Source organism: Salmo trutta, chromosome 16, assembly GCF_901001165.1.
Source record: "Salmo trutta chromosome 16, fSalTru1.1, whole genome shotgun sequence".
Classification (NCBI taxonomy): Eukaryota; Metazoa; Chordata; class Actinopteri; order Salmoniformes; family Salmonidae; genus Salmo; species Salmo trutta.
The window spans coordinates 11,959,292-11,975,519 of NC_042972.1; the positions used below are offsets into that span (position 1 = coordinate 11,959,292).

Sequence of the window (16,228 nt, forward strand, 5' to 3'; positions counted from 1 at the left end):
TGAAATATAATTTTAAATGGTCCGATCAACAATTCATTAGCAGGGCAATTCAAGCAAAGCCAATATGCAGTAATAATATGTTGGGCCTATAGCCTACTGCACAACCATCATTGCTACAGTACTGTTTTTAATAGTTTAATGTTGCATAGGCTTACATTAAGTGAAAAAAAAATAAAAAATCTGACCAGTAAATCTCTGCTTTCATCTTGGTGACCACTGGCTTAAAGGAACCTGCGTGGTCATTGTTTTTTACTCGCTTGTTGTACAGGGAACCTCACTAGTGTACACAACAAGAAAATTAACCAAGTGAGATGAGAGAAAGGAGCATGATGAAGAGCTGCAGAGAGAAGGAGGAGCATGATGAAGAGAGGAGCATCATTAAGAGAGGAGGAGGAGGAGCATGATGAACAGGAGGAGCATGATGAAGAGGGAAAAGTTTTGAGAGATGGGGTAATGCAGGGTAGAAAATTAAACAAACAAAGGGAATAACATGACTGGAAGAGAAAGGCAGATGGCTCTAAAAACCTGAAAAATGTCATTATAGAATGGAGTGAAAGGGAGCCGTAGGGAGAGGAAGGGAGTCGTAGGGAGAGGTTGGGAGAGAAAGGGAGCCATAGGGAGAGAAAGGGAGACGTAGGGAGATGTAGGGAGAGAAAGGGAGACGCAGGGAAACGTAGGGAGAGAAAGGGAGACGTAGGGAGAGAAAGGGAGACGTAGGGAGAGAAAGGGAGACGTAGGGAGAGAAAGGGAGCCGTTGGGAGAGAAAGGGAGCCATTGGGAGAGAAAGGGAGCCGTAGGGGAGAGAAAGGGAGCCGTAGGGAGAGAAAGGGAACCGTAGGGAGAGAAAGGGAGCCGTAGGGAGAGAAAGGGAGCCGTAGGGAGAGAAAGGGAGACGTAGGGAGAGAAAGGGAGCCGTAGGGAGAGAAAGGGAGCCGTAGGGAGAGAAAGGGAGCCGTAGGGAGAGAAAGGGAGACGTAGGGAGAGAAAGGGAGCCGTAGGGAGAGAAAGGGAGCCGTAGGGAGAGAAAGGGAGCCGTAGGGAGAGAAAGGGAGACGTATGGAGTGAAAGGGAGAGAAAGGGAGCCGTAGGGAGAGAAAGGGAGATGTAGGGAGAGAAAGGGAGACGTAGAGAGTTAAAGGGAGCCGTAGGTCGAGGTACGGAGAGGAATGGAGAGAAAGGGAAATGTATGGAGTGAAAGGGAGACGTATGGAGTGAAAGGGAGCCGTAGGGTATGAAAGGGAGCCGTAGGGAGAGAAAGGGAAACGTAGGGAGTGAAAGGGAGACATAGGGAGAGGTAGGGAGATGTAGGGAGATGTAGGGAGAGAAAGGGAGACGTAGGTAGAGGTTGGATGACGTAGGGAGTGAAAGAGAGACGTAGGGAGTGAAAGAGAGACATAGGGTATGAAAGGGAGCCATAGGGAGAGAAAGGGAAACGTAGGGAGTGAAAGGGAGACATAGGGAGAGGTAGGGAGAGAAAGGGAGACGTAGGTAGAGGTTGGATGACGTAGGGAGTGAAAGGGAGATGTAGGGAGAGAAAGGGAGACGTAGGTAGAGGTTGGATGACGTAGGGAGTGAAAGAGAGACGTAGGGAGTGAAAGAGAGACATAGGGAGTGAAAGGGAGACGTAGGGAGTGAAAGGGAGACGCAGGGAGTGAAAGGGAGACGTAGGGAGAGAAAGGGAGCCGTAGGGAGTGAAAGGGAGACGCAGGGAGTGAAAGGGAGACGCAGGGAGTGAAAGGGAGACGTAGGGAGAGAAAGGGAGACGTAGGGAGTGAAAGGGAGACGTAGGGAGAGAAAGGGATTAGCTAAGTGGGAGAGACTAAGAAAGTGAGAGACAGAAAGGGATAGACTGTTAAAAGTTAGCAGGATAAGAAGTAAGGATGAGTTTTTACTATTAAAGTGTGTATTAAACCACCATAGTAGGCTTCAGCTGGAGAGACGGAGAGAGGAAGAGTATGGAATGATATTAGAAGAGAAACAGAGGGAGAGGTAGAGAGGAGGAGACTGAGGGGGAGGTGGAGACAGTTGGAGTAGATGAGGATGAGATGTGGAGGTGGAGACAGTTGGAGTAGATGAGGATGAGATGGGGAGGTGGAGACAGTTGGAGAAGAGGAGGATGAGATGGGGAGGTGGAGACAGTTGGAGTAGATAAGGATGAGATGTGGAGGTGGAGACAGTTGGAGTAGATGAGGATGAGATGGGGAGGTGGAGACAGTTGGAGAAGAGGAGGATGAGATGGAGAGGTGGAGACAGTTGGAGTAGATGAGGATGAGATGTGGAGGTGGAGACAGTTGGAGTAGATGAGAATGAGATGGGGAGGTGGAGACAGTAGAAGAGAATGAGATGGGGAGGTGGAGAGAGTTGGAGAAGAGGAGGATGAGATGGGGAGGTGGAGACAGTAGAAGATAATGAGATGGGGAGGTGGAGACAGTTGGATAAGATGAGGATGAGATGGGGAGGTGGAGACAGTTGGAGAAGAGGAGGATGAGATGGAGAGGTGGAGACAGTTGGAGTAGATGAGGATGAGATGTGGAGGTGGAGACAGTTGGAGTAGAGGAGGATGAGATGGGGAGGTGGAGACAGTAGAAGAGAATGAGATGTTGAGGTGGAGACAGTTGAAGAAGATGAGGATGAGATGGGGAGGTTGAGACAGTTGAAGAAGATGAGGATGAGATGGGGAGGTGGAGACAGTTGGAGAAGAGGAGGATGAGATGGGGAGGTGGAGACAGTTGGAGAAGAGGAGGATGAGATGGAGAGGTGGAGACAGTTGGAGTAGATGAGAATGAGATGGGGAGGTGGAGACAGTTGGAGAAGAGGAGGATGAGATGGGGAGGTGGAGACAGTAGAAGATAATGAGATGGGGAGGTGGAGACAGTTGGAGAAGAGGAGGATGAGATGGGGAGGTGGAGACAGTAGAAGAGAATGAGATGGGGAGGTGGAGACAGTTGGAGAAGAAGAGGAAGAGATGGGGAGGTGGAGTTGGTAGGAGAAGAGGAGGATGAGATGGGGAGGTGAAGAGGAGGAGATGGGAGGTGGAGACAGTAGGAGAATTGGAGGTAGTAGGAGAAGAGGACGGGATGGGGAGGTGAAGACAGTAGTAGGAGAAGAGGAGGGCATGGGGAGGTGGAGACGGTAGGTGAAGAGGATGAGATGGGGACAGTAGAAGAAAAGGAGGATTGCGAGAAAGTTGACAAAGTGAGAAAAGAGAAGGATGAGAGGGACTGAGAGAAAGCGAGAGCTGATGGGCGTAATGGAGGGGTGGGGGGGAGTGACTGAGAGGGCCTGTCGCCCGGTCACTGGCCCCACGCCCATCACTTTGCAGTGATCAGTCTCCCAGTCCGTCGTCTGCCGCTTGCCAGCTGTCAGGGGGCCTGCTCTGGGCACAGCCACTGATGTGAAACAGCAGCCATGTTTAAGAATCAATCCACTGCCCTAAAATTTCACGAATGACTGCAGAGCTTGCTAATAGCTTTTGGGGTGAAAGAGATGCCTTGCGACTGTACTGTATCGGCTAGCTGGCTTGCCCCTGCTTGGAAGGTCTTTAATTGACACAGCGCTAATTAGCCCGGCTACTAGCAACGAGCTTCCACGACCTCTCTTGTGTGGCCAAGTTGCGATAGAGAACGAGACTTCTCTCTATTGTGCGCTTTCTCTCTCTCTCTCCAACTCATTAGGGTTTTATACTTTTTTTGGACCTCATTAAGAGTAAATGCATACGCACTTAATGAAATTCCCAGAGTGAGCTAGAAAAACAAGGATTTGGCAGTCTGGTTGCTGTTTTGAAATGCCAAGCGGTTTGGTTTGGTGTCAAGCAAATGTTTCGGTTAGAGTGCAACTTCAGAGCTGTACGTTCACCCAGAAAAGTTTTTGATACAAATGGTTTCTAATTAATCATATACGCACTGCCAAGCACACAGTTAAAATATCTAGAGTTAAGGGGGCAGGGTAAGCGTAGATAGGCAAAAAAGGATTTAATCTGGGTTTTTCTCCCCAAGCCGTTTGCCTTTGAGGCGGAAAGGAATAAACAACGACTTTAACTTTGAAGTCAGCTCTTTAGCTAAAACATACGAGTCTAATTGGAGACATGAAAAATAATATTTTGGATCAATTAAAGTCGAGGAAAAATACTTGCAAGGATATTTTGGCCGACTTCTGTTCAATATGGACGACGTAAATGATTCATTTTACCATATTAAATTGGATTTAATATTTTCCTTTCATTGCATTTATTTTTCTCTTATTCTATTTATTTCTAATAGAGTTTTTTCCCTCCTAGATGTCAAGGTTTTTCCATTGGATCAAAAAGTCATGTTGAATTGTGACTTGAGTCATCTTTGGCACTTCTTCCTCTAAATGTCACACGTCATAACCTTTTAACATCACAATAATTCATAGATGCAAGACTGAGGGACAAATGGTAGTGCTGCTAGTACTCAGTATTATACAAGACTGAAAACAAAGCTATCAGATCACAGCTTTTCACAACCAAATACATGACACAATCAAATGGAAAGCATCTAACAACGCTATTGTGCAGTCTGCCATGATGCCATGCATTTTATTCATGGTTGGGCTGTATATATCACATCTGATTATGTAAATATACTGTATGTTCACACTTCGCAGATGTTGTACTTTGTATGCAATATCTACAGGTATATATGATTGTGTTCTCCTTACACAACTTGGTCTTTGTTATTCAAGGCCATGTTGGAATTTACATTTAGGAGTTCAATATGTGTTCAGGGAGAGTGTCTTATACCTACATTGCAGCACAAATGCGATGCAAACCCTGCCTCAAAACCCTGTCTCGAAACCCTGCCACAAAGCCCTGTCTCAAAACCCTGCCTCAAAACCGAGAGGCCTTTAAAACTATGCTTTCCTACTTCCTATTCTTTGGCTTCATTCACAGAGCTCAATTGCAAATACCATGCACAGTGTTCGTTTGACCTCAGTCTGAATTTGAATAATTTTACAGAAAAAAAAAATAGCTTGTAGGCATGGAGAAATATTGGAGAGCTTCACCCAGCTAGCACAAAGGCACAGTAGGTTAAACAACTGCTGTCCTGAAGCAGCTCGAAACAGCTTTCCTCCACTTCTTCCTCCCACTGGTGCTGCCATCTCTTTGCCTTGAGGTGGTGACACCACAGACACACTAAAATGTTGTTTTTTTTGCCCATTCTAAAGGTTTCACAAAGCCCATTAATCACAACCTCTTTTTGCGAAGCAAGCTCGCCGCAACGCACTGTCTCTTATCTACTCCCGCCACACCGCAACACACCGCCACTAATCTACTCCCGCCTCACCGCAACGCACTGCCACTTATCTACTCCCGCCTCACCGCAACGCACTGCCACTTATCTACTCCCGCCTCACCGCAACGCACTGCCACTTATCTACTCCCGCCACACCGCAACACACTGCCACTTATCTACTCCCACCTCGCCACAACGCACCGCCACTTATCTACTCCCGCCACACCGCAACACACCGCCACTTATCTACTCCCGCCTCGCCTCACTGCAACGCAACACCACTTATCTACTCCCGCCTCGCAGCAACGCACCGCCACTTATCTACTCCCGCCTCACCGCAACGCACTGCCACTTATCTACTCCCGCCACACCGCAACACACCGCCACTTATCTACTCCCGCCACACCGCAACACACCGCCACTTATCTACTCCCGCCTCACAGCAACACACCGCCACTTATCTACTCCCGCCTCGCCTCGCTGCAACGCAACACCACTTATCTACTCCCGCCTCGACGCAATGCACCGCCACTTATCTACTCCCGCCTCGCCTCGCTGCAACGCAACACCACTTATCTACTCCCGCCACACCGCAACGCACTGCCACTTATCTACTCCCGCCACACCGCAACACACTGCCACTTATCTACTCCCACCTCGCCACAACGCACCGCCACTTATCTACTCCCGCCACACCGCAACACACCGCCACTTATCTACTCCCGCCTCGCCTCGCCTCGCTGCAACGCAACACCACTTATCTACTCCCGCCTCGACGCAATGCACTGCCACTTATCTACTCCCGCCTCGCTGCAACACACCACCACTTATCTACTCCCGCCTCGACGCAATGCACCGCCACTTATCTACTCCCGCCACACCGCAACACACCGCCACTTATCTACTCCCGCCACACCGCAACGCACCGCCTCTTATCTACTCCCGCCTCGCAGCAACGCACCGCCTCTTATCTACTCCCGCCTCACCGCAACACACTGCCACTTATCTACTCCCGCCTCGCAGCAACACACCACCACTTATCTACTCCCGCCACACCGCAACACACCGCCACTTATCTACTCCCGCCACACCGCAACACACCGTCACTTATCTACTCCCGCCTCGCAGCAACGCACCGCCTCTTATCTACTCCCGCAACGCATCACCTCGCCGCAACGCACCATCTCTTATCTACTCCCGCAACGCATCACCTCGCCGCAACGCACCATCTCTTATCTACTCCCGCAACGCAACGCCTCGCCGCAAAGCACCGCATCTTATCTACTCCCGCCTCTCTCAGCAGTGTTTGTTTGAGGCATTAGGGGGCTGTTGCCGTGATGGATTGAATTAATACTTTTATCCAATTAGTGTTCCCTCATGCAATTAATCAGCTGGCCGGGGTTAGGGCCGCTTGGTTGGCCGGACTAAAGCAGACAGATGCTAGTGGCCTGGCTCATGAAGAAGAACCATCCCTCTCTTTCTCTCTTCCCTCTATTCTGCAGCATCCTCCCCTCCACACACCTGGTGCTCTCTGCCCTCGTACAGTACTGCGCCATCGCTCTTAGAGCACATTGTTCGGGTTTCTTGTCGAACACAACAACAGACCAGCTGAAAACAGTTCGCTCCAGATAATCCGAAGAAAAACAAACACATTTTCATTATTGTGGCTCGAGTTGTGAAGAGCTAATAAAAAGATAAATGAGTTCAGGCTTGAACACGTTTTGTTTGCAGTGCGTGTTTGGAAAATGTATACAATTTCATATACTGTGTAATGAAACACCCTGCAGTGTTAAAGCCCAACCAGTGATGGATGCCATCTCTGTTCTACAGGAAAATGTGATGGTAACCTATGCTTTCTGGTCTTTTGCAGGTTTTGCCACTACTCTCAGCACTTTATGGGGGTCCTCTCAGTGCCTGAACCATCCAGAAGAATTATGGAACAAAATAAGATCTGAGCCAATGGGGTCTCCTGAAGGATACTGTTCTCTAATACTGGAATGAAGTGACAAGAGATGGCAGCTGGACCATACACACAACCCTAGGATCCTTGACCTGGAGAGAACCTTTTGATCTGAGGACCCGAGTATCAGAATGATCCACTTTTCTTTGAAATCCATTGCTAATGAGTTATAAAAAACAGAACAAAGATATTGTGAAAGATAACTAAGCATTTTAGTGAGAATCAGTTCCAATAGTTTGGAGATAGCTTTGGGTATCTCACTATGGGTTTCTGTAAGATTTGAACCTTGTCATACCAGGTAAAACCCACATTGTCCTTGACAATTATACAAATGCCATTTCAATGGTTATCGGTATCATGATCTTCTCAAAGGACCCTATCCATTAAATGATTTCTCAAATTAATGTATTGGAATCAAGTAAATTACCACGTATGGATTGAAAGTGTCAATTTTAATTCTCAGGGAGTTTTTTTTAAATAAATGTCAGGCCCACTCCCTTCACCACAATACTTGTGGTAAAGATTGAAAGATTGAAGCTGCCTTAGAACATATGGGAAAGTTTGTCTTGGAAATCTTGAATGCAGTTTTCCCTTGTACCGTAACAAAACACATCTCTGTTACCCGAATGGATTTGATACCAGTGTAGACGGACAGGTGAGATAAGTCAGGGAAAAACCCGATGGAGAAGATTACATGGGAAAGATAAGGCCGGTTCAACATGATTTGCCAAGTTTCTTCTGCGCAGAGAAAAAACCTTCTGTAGCCTGTCTAAATTCAATGAGTCATGATGTGCCATGGCATGCCCTGCATCCTGAGGTGGAACTATTTAAGACAATAGAACTATTTAAGACAATAGAATACTTAAGAATCTTGTGGATTAATTCAAGTGTCCTAGAACAGAGATTTTGGTTGGCCTCTGGGTTTCATTTCTTCAACATTGCCGGTTTGAGGACTCTTCACCTCTTTGGAAATCCCCGTCACATGTAGAGCCAAGCAGGATTTTCCAAAATGGCTCCCTCTTGGAGACTGGGAGCATGTAGCCTGTTGACGGCCCTTTGGCTTTTGCATTGCTGTAGTTGTGGATGGTCGGAGAGGACTAGTGGCATGGCCAAGGGAGAAACTAAGGAGCAGCAGCTCATGTCCCATGAACGAGTGAAGAGGGGATGGGTGTGGAACCAGTTCTTTGTGGTGGAGGAGTACACAGGCACAGAACCTCTCTACGTTGGAAAGGTAAGACTTTGAGAGTTTTTTGTGTGTTCAGGGGAAGAACACTTAACATTACAGTTTAAGTTTTTTGCTCTAGACATGATTCATGTCTTACGTGTGAGTTGATTGTGATTTGATTTGTATGACAAGTTAGGATTGGAAAGGATAAGATGTGCTATGCAATCAAATCAGATGGAATTTTGATGCCAACTGCAGAAGAAATAGGGATGGTTCTTGTATACATTTTACTGCATACCCATGTCTGTCTGAATTCAGTCATTTGCAATTGATATTCATATTTTGAACTCCAATCTGAATGGTTTTCCTTATAAAGGCGGTGTTAGAATCCCTCTGTCTGCCTCTATTATTTCTCTTAGGGGACAGCAGTCTATCTCTTCAGCCAGTCTATCTCTTCAGACTTAGTCAGACTTAGAGAGAGAATGAGAGGAGGAGAGAGGGTGAGAGAGAGAGGGGGGTGGCGGCGGAGTGAAGATGGAGAAACAGATGGACAGACAGACGGACAGACAGACAGACAGACAGACAGACAGACCGAGCAAAGATGAGCTCAAAAGAACGAGCTAGAAGGAGAGAGAGAAATGGGGGAAAAAGAGGAGGAGAGAAGGGGGGTAAAGAGGGGGAGAGAAGGGGGGAAAAGAGGGGGAGAGAATGGAGGAAAAGAGGGGGAGAGAAGGGGGGAAAAGATGGGGAGAGAAGGGTGGAAAAGAGGGGGAGAGAAGGGGGGAAAAGAGGGGGTCTGAAGGGGGAGAAAGAAAGAGGGGGACAGAAGTGGGGGAGAGAAGGGGGGAAAGAGGGGGAGAGAAGGGGGGAGAAAAGGGAGGATGAGGGGGATAGAGCAAGGGGGAAAAGAGGGGGAGAGAGAGAAAGGGAAAAAATAGGGGGAGAGGGAGAGTGACAAAGGATTCATGCATTTTGAAGTGATTCATTGTGGGAGAGTGTGGTGGGGCAAGCAAGGCGCTGATATATAAATGTGGTCGAGGCATTGCAGAGGGGAAAGAAAGAGAAATTATTTTATTTATAAAATTACCCAGAATGATTGCTCTCCATGAAGCACAAGCCAGGACTATTAATAGTCACTGGGTGGTGGTGTTGCCGGACTCAACCATCGCTAAGGATATCAAATACTTTAATTAGAGCAATCTAGTATTAAATATGGCCAGCGTGCCTTTTATCAGCACTGGCCATTTACAACACATTTTCTTCTGAATTCTTCTTCATCCAACTCAGCAAAGATGCCAAGGCTGTCCTACTCCGGCAATTCATTTGCTAATGAAATATGTTTTTCCCTAAATGGTCACTCACATCGCAATAACCTGGCAGCTTCGTTCAATACATTTGGGTAATGAAATTCCTTGGTCTTCTATGATTTGAGAACCCCCCTGCTTCCTATTTCCACACTGGTTTTCTGGAGGTAGCTTACTACTGTATACCACATCTAATATTGAGATACAAGATGCACTCGTGACTCCATTGAAATGCAGGGAGATGCACTTACACTGAAAAAAAAATTCTCCAGCAGATTGAAAAAATCCAATCCAAAGCATCACTTTCCATAGATCTATTGTTGAGGGAAAGAGAATAAGACTATGTTCCTCAGAGGTTTTTCTCTCTCCCTCAATTCACTCCAAGGCCTCCTTTTGAAATTCATACATCGTGTACTGTATATTTTGTGTTGCTGCACATCTCTTCTGACCCTTAACATTTATTTCTTTTAAGTTCATGATTCAAATGCTGAAAGCTTTATTTATCCCATTCACAGTGCTTACAGTGCCTTCAGAAAGTATTCACACCCCTTGACTTTTTACACATGTTGTTGTTACGGCCTGAATTTAAAATGGATTACATTTAGATGTCGTGTCCCTGTTCTACACACAGTAACCCATATTGTGGAATTCTGTCGTTTTTTTATGTTTAGAAATGAATTAAAAATGAATAGCTGTATTCAACCCCTTTGTTATGGCAACACTAAATAAGTTCAGGAGTAAAACTGTGCTTAATAAGTCACATAATAAGTTGCATGGACTCACTCTGTGTGCAATAATAGTGTTTAACATGATTTTTTAATTACTACCTAATTGCTTTACCCCACACACACATACAATTATCTGTAAGGTCCCTCAGTCGAGCAGTGTATTTAAAGCACAGGTTCAACCACAAAGACCAGGTAGGCTTTCCAATGTTTTTTAAAGAAGGGCACCTATTGATAGATGGGTGAAGAAAACAGACATTGAATATCCCTTTCAGCATGGTGAAGTTATTAATTACACGTTGGATGTTGTATCAATGCACCCAGTCACTACAAAGATACAGGCTGTTTCCTCGTCTTGTTATTTTTATGTCTTTTTTTGTGTCTCTCTGCATTGTTGGGAAGGGCCCATAAATAAGCAATCTTACTGTTAGTCTACACCTGTTGTTTACGAAACATGTGACCATTTCAAACCACTCATGGATTTCACCATGAGGCCAAAGTTGATTTTAAAACAATTACAGAGTTTAAATGCTGTGATAGGACATAACTGAGGATGGATCAACAACATTGTAGTTACTCCACAATACTTACATAAATGACAGAGTGAAAAGAAGAAAGCCTGTACAGAATAAAAAATATCTCAAAACATGCATCCTGTTTGCAATAAGGCACTAAAGTAAAATTGAAAAAAATGTCTAGAATACAAAGCATTATGTTTGGGGCAAATCCAATACAACACATCACTGAGTACCACTCTTCATATTTTCAAGCATGGTGGTAGCTTCATCACGTTATGGTTATGCTTTTCATCTGCAAGGACTAGGGAGTGTTTTGTTGTTGATAAAAATGAACAGAATAGAGATAACTAAGCTAGGGCAAAATCATGGAGGAAAACTTTGTTCAGTCTGCTTTGCAACAGACACTGGGAGACAAATTCACCTTTCAGCAGGTCAATTACCTAAAACACCAATGAATGTACGCTGGAGTTGCTTACCAAGATGACATTGAATGTTCCTGAGTGGCCTAGTTACAGATTTTACTTAAGTAGTCTTGACATTCTATGGCATGACATGACAATGAATGTATAGCAACCAACTTGATAGAGCTTGAATATTTTTTTTGAACGAATAATGGGCAAATATTGTACAATCCAGGTGTGTAAAGCTCTTTAGACTTACCCAGAAAGACTCACAGCTGTAATCACTGCCAAAGGTGATTCAGGTATTGAGTCAAGGGGTTGAATACTTATCTAATTAATATATATTAGTGTTTTATTTTCCATACTTTGACAGAGTATTTTGTGTAGATTGTTGACCAAAAAATGACAATTAAATCAATTTTAATTCCACTTTGTAACACAACAAAATGTGAAAAACGTAAAGGGGTGTGAATACTTTCTGAAGGCACTGTACTTGCCCCTTTCCCGTTTTAAGACTTGATGGTGGTTCAGTCAAAACTCCTGTACAGTAATATGCATGGAACCACTTTTTTATCGTACTCCATGTGAATCCAGAATCCATTTAGTCTAGTGAAATTACAGTAAGTGAAACTAAGCTATTCACTGGGGTGAAAGTTCATATTGAAAGATTACCTAATAGGGTTATCACGATATATATTTTCCATCGCAACAAAGAAGGAAACACAAAGCAGATGGTCTTTAAAAACCTGCAGTATGCTAAACATAGAGTTATATAGCTTGTTAAAAAAACAAATGGGACTCTGGATGACAACAGAAGGCTGTGTGTTTGCAATATTACAACATTTATTTTCTAAAGAAATTAAGTCCCCAAGCTGTTTGTTTCCTTGCCACGATACTTCTGAGTGTCGCAATACTGGTGTCGGGACAAATCTATTACAGGTTGAAACAGAAAGGTGTTCCAAGGTTTACATTCAGATTCATCTATAGCAGAGATATGAAAGTAGTTATTCCATCTCAAGAGCCTTTTAAGAAGTTCAATGTTGACGCTGAACCACATTCAGGAACTAGAAGGTTACAGCCATGGACAGAATGACATTCTTGTTCTGTGGTTACAGCTACTCACAACTTCTAATGATACATGTGAACTCGTAGAACCCATTGTCAGTTAGAGGCATTCAGATACAATCTGACAGTGATGTATCTGAACCAAAGGTCTAGATTCTTAGAATATGGAACCTATTGTATAAGGGGGAAATGAAATTAATACTTTTTCACCTTTATTGTAGTAACTACTTGTCAGTTTGTTAATTAGATATAGTAAAGCAGGGTTCTAACCATTATAAACTAGCAGATTTAAAGACATTATAAACCAAGAGAGTATTGCATTTACTCTACTGTATATGCTTGGTTGATTGATTGACTGAATGATTCATTCATTCATTTTATTTCAGTGTCATACAGCATTTGGTGCCCAGCCCATAAGAGCTTACAAGACACTAATCATTAAACACTTGTGCAAAAAAATAATAATGACATTCTACATTTTAAATGTATAGATCATAGTGTTAGAGCATACTGTTTGGTGACACAACCTTTGTCTCAAGCTGTATTCGTTTGTTTCATTGCAGATACAAGATGTCTTAGATTCAGTTAAAGCCACACTCTGTGAGATGTGCATACCACCAAACAGTGGGCCACCAACAAAAAACGTAAGCAATCGAGCAAATGCATCCCATGACATTTTCACATGGACTTGTGATTTCCATGATATATCAGTAGTGATATATCTGTAGTGATCAAGGAATGACTTCAATGTTTAAGCATTAGAGTCAAAATCCTGTCTAAGCTGAGCTATATGGAAATGTTTTAAGAAGGTCATACCAAGGATCATTTTCCTTTTTAATTTAATTTTTTTTATTTTAAGACCTCTTGAAGTATAAAAATATAAGACATTTAAAAGTTTCCCCTTAAACCACTCGAGTGTTGCTTTAGCACTATGCTTAGGGTCATTGTCCTGCTGGAAGGTGAACCTCCGTCCCAGTCTCAAATCTCTGGAAGACTGAAACAGGTTTCCCTCAAGAATTTCCCTGTATTTAGCGCCATCCATCATTCCTTCAATTCTGACCAGTTTCCCAGTCCCTGCTGATGAAAAACATCCCCACAGCATGATGCTGCCACCACCATGCTTCACTGTGGGAATGGTGTTCTCGGAGAGATGAGAGGTGTTGGGTTTGCGCCAGACATAGCGTTTTCCTTGATGGCTAAAAAGCTACATTTTAGTCTCATCTGACCAGAGTACCTTCTTCCATATGTTTGGGGAGTCTCCCACATGCCTTTTGGCGAACACCAAACGTGTTTGCTTATTTTCTTCTTCAAGCAGTGGCTTTTTTCTGGCCACTCTTCCATAAAGCCCAGCTCTGTGGAGTGTACGGCTTAAAGTGGTCCTATGGACAGATACTCCAATCTCCACCGTGGAGCTTTGCAGCTCTTTCCGGGTTATCTTTGGTCTCTTTGTTGCCTCTCTGATTAATGGCCTCCTTGCCTGGTCCTTGAGTTTTGGTGGGCGGCCCTCTCTTGGCAGGTTTGTTGTGGTGCCATATTCTTTCCCCAAAAAATATAATGGATTTAATGGTGCTCTTTGGGGTGTTCAAAGTTTTGGATATTTTGTTATAACCCAACCCTGATCTGTACTTCTCCAGAACTTTGTCCCTGACCTATTTGGAGTGCTCCTTGGTCTTCATGGTGCCACTTGCTTGATGGTGTTGCAGACTCTGGGGCTTTTCAGAACAGGTACAGTGGGGCAAAAAAGTATTTAGTCAGCCACCAATTGTGCAAGTTCTCCCACTTAAAAAGATGAGAGAGGCCTGTAATTTTCATCATAGGTACACTTCAACTATGACAGACAAAATGAGAAAAAAAATCCTGAAAATCACATTGTAGGATTTTTTATGAATTTATCCTATATCTGATATAAGAAAGATCAGGAAACATATATTTTTTGTACATTAACCCCTTATTTTTGCCACTAAACATTCTCCATTTATACTTCCATAACTTTTTTGGACTGGTTCCAGGTGACCTTCAGACAAGTCTTGTGAGGCCTGTTGGCGTCCTAAAACAAAACTACTGACATGGACGTGTTCGTGGGAGTCTCATCTTTCCATAATAGTTTATGCCAAAGCACCCGGACACTACAGACGATTTTTTGAGAAGGCCGTCTCATGGTCTGACAAACAGCGCTCTAGCTCTGTTGCCTTTCACTGCAGATGTGGATGTGTTAAATACAGTAGGCAGATGCGGATGTGTTACATACAGTAGGCAGATGTGGATGTGTTACATAGGCAGATGCGGTGGATTGAGAAAACCCAGATATCTCTAGCTTAAACATGATTTACATGATGATTTTAACCATACATAATTTGCTTGCAAGGTCTCCTATGACAACACATCCACACACACAGGAATCATATGTCATTTTTTTTGTGTATGATAGCCTTCTTACAGTAAAGTACTAATTTATTTATAAGTTATTACTACAACTCAAGTACTGTCTTTCATGACATGAAATTACTGAAAATCTGACAGACTGTGGCTTTACGTTTCATTTAATATTTTTAGATTTACAGCACAATCAATGTGCTAAAACAATAACAACAACGAAAAAAGGGTTAAAATATGGGACAACTGTGAATGTCATTTAGCTTTAGTCAGACTGACTACATGTATACTGTTCATTGTTGTTATTGTTCATGGACTGTAATGCCTCTTTGATTGGCTGTGATAGTACAATCGTCTTTGACGACATGTTTAATCAGGATGTGTGTAGGAAGTGTTTGATCACATACATCTATTTCAATAATTTATTTTGGCATGAAGTTCCAAGCACATTTAAAACAATGTGGACTGGATGGAAAGGATTACAATCTTAGAAGATCTGTTCTAATATCAGGGAATACGGTCTTGGGAAGATGTGAAGGAACAGGGTGATTTTTGCCTGGTTCATTTTTGCATTATTTCATGGCTCCTCTTTTCGCTTCATGTCATGCTATACATCTTGGATTTCACCTTATTGCTGGAACGTTGAAGCAGTCTGCTTATATCAGTTAGATTGAATGGAATGGAAGTGATATAGGCATCAGATACAGTTGATTTAGAATAACTTCCAGATAGTGTTGATTAGAATAACTTCCAGATAGTGTTGATTAGAATAACTTCCAGACACTGTTCGTTAGAATAACTTCCAGACACGGTTGATTAGAATAACTTCCAAACACGGTTGATTAGAATAACTTCCAGATACTGTTGATTAGAATAACTTCCAGACACTGTTGATTAGAATAACTACCAGATACGGTTGATTAGATTAACTTCCAGACACGGTTGATTAGAATAACTTCCAGATACTGTTGATTAGATTCACTTCGAGATACTATTGATTAGATTCACTTCGAGATACTGTTGATTAGATTCACTTCGAGATACTGTTGATTAGAATAACTTCCAGATACTGTTGATTAGAATAACTTCCAGATACTGTTGATTAGAATAACTTCCAGATACTGTTGATTAGAATAACTTTGAGATACTGTTGATTAGAATAACTTCGAGATACTGTTGATTAGAAAAACTTCGAGATACTGTTGATTTAGAATTTCTTCCAGATACTGTTGATTAGAATATCTTCCAGATACTGTTGATTAGAATAACTTCCAGAAACTGTTGATTGGAATAACTTCCAGATACTGTTGATTAGAATAACTTCCAGATACGGTTGATAGGAATAACATCCAGACAGTGTTGATTAGAATTTCTTCCAGATAGTGTTGATTAGATTTTTTTCCAGATTGTGTTGATTAGAATAACTTCCAGATACTGTTGTTTAGAATAACTTCCAGAAACT

General features: G+C 43.3%; 1 protein-coding gene across 2 annotated transcripts in view; it reads left to right on the top strand.

Moving 5' to 3' along the window:
• Positions 1-16,228, top strand: part of cdh22 (cadherin 22) — a 260,866-nt gene that overhangs the window by 94,138 nt on the left and 150,500 nt on the right. For both annotated transcript variants that reach the window (XM_029693024.1, XM_029693025.1), the window contains exon 3: positions 7,126-8,446. In XM_029693024.1, the coding sequence (XP_029548884.1) occupies positions 8,225-8,446 (222 nt within the window). In that variant the 5' untranslated portion in view covers positions 7,126-8,224. The remainder of the gene's footprint in view (positions 1-7,125; positions 8,447-16,228) is intronic.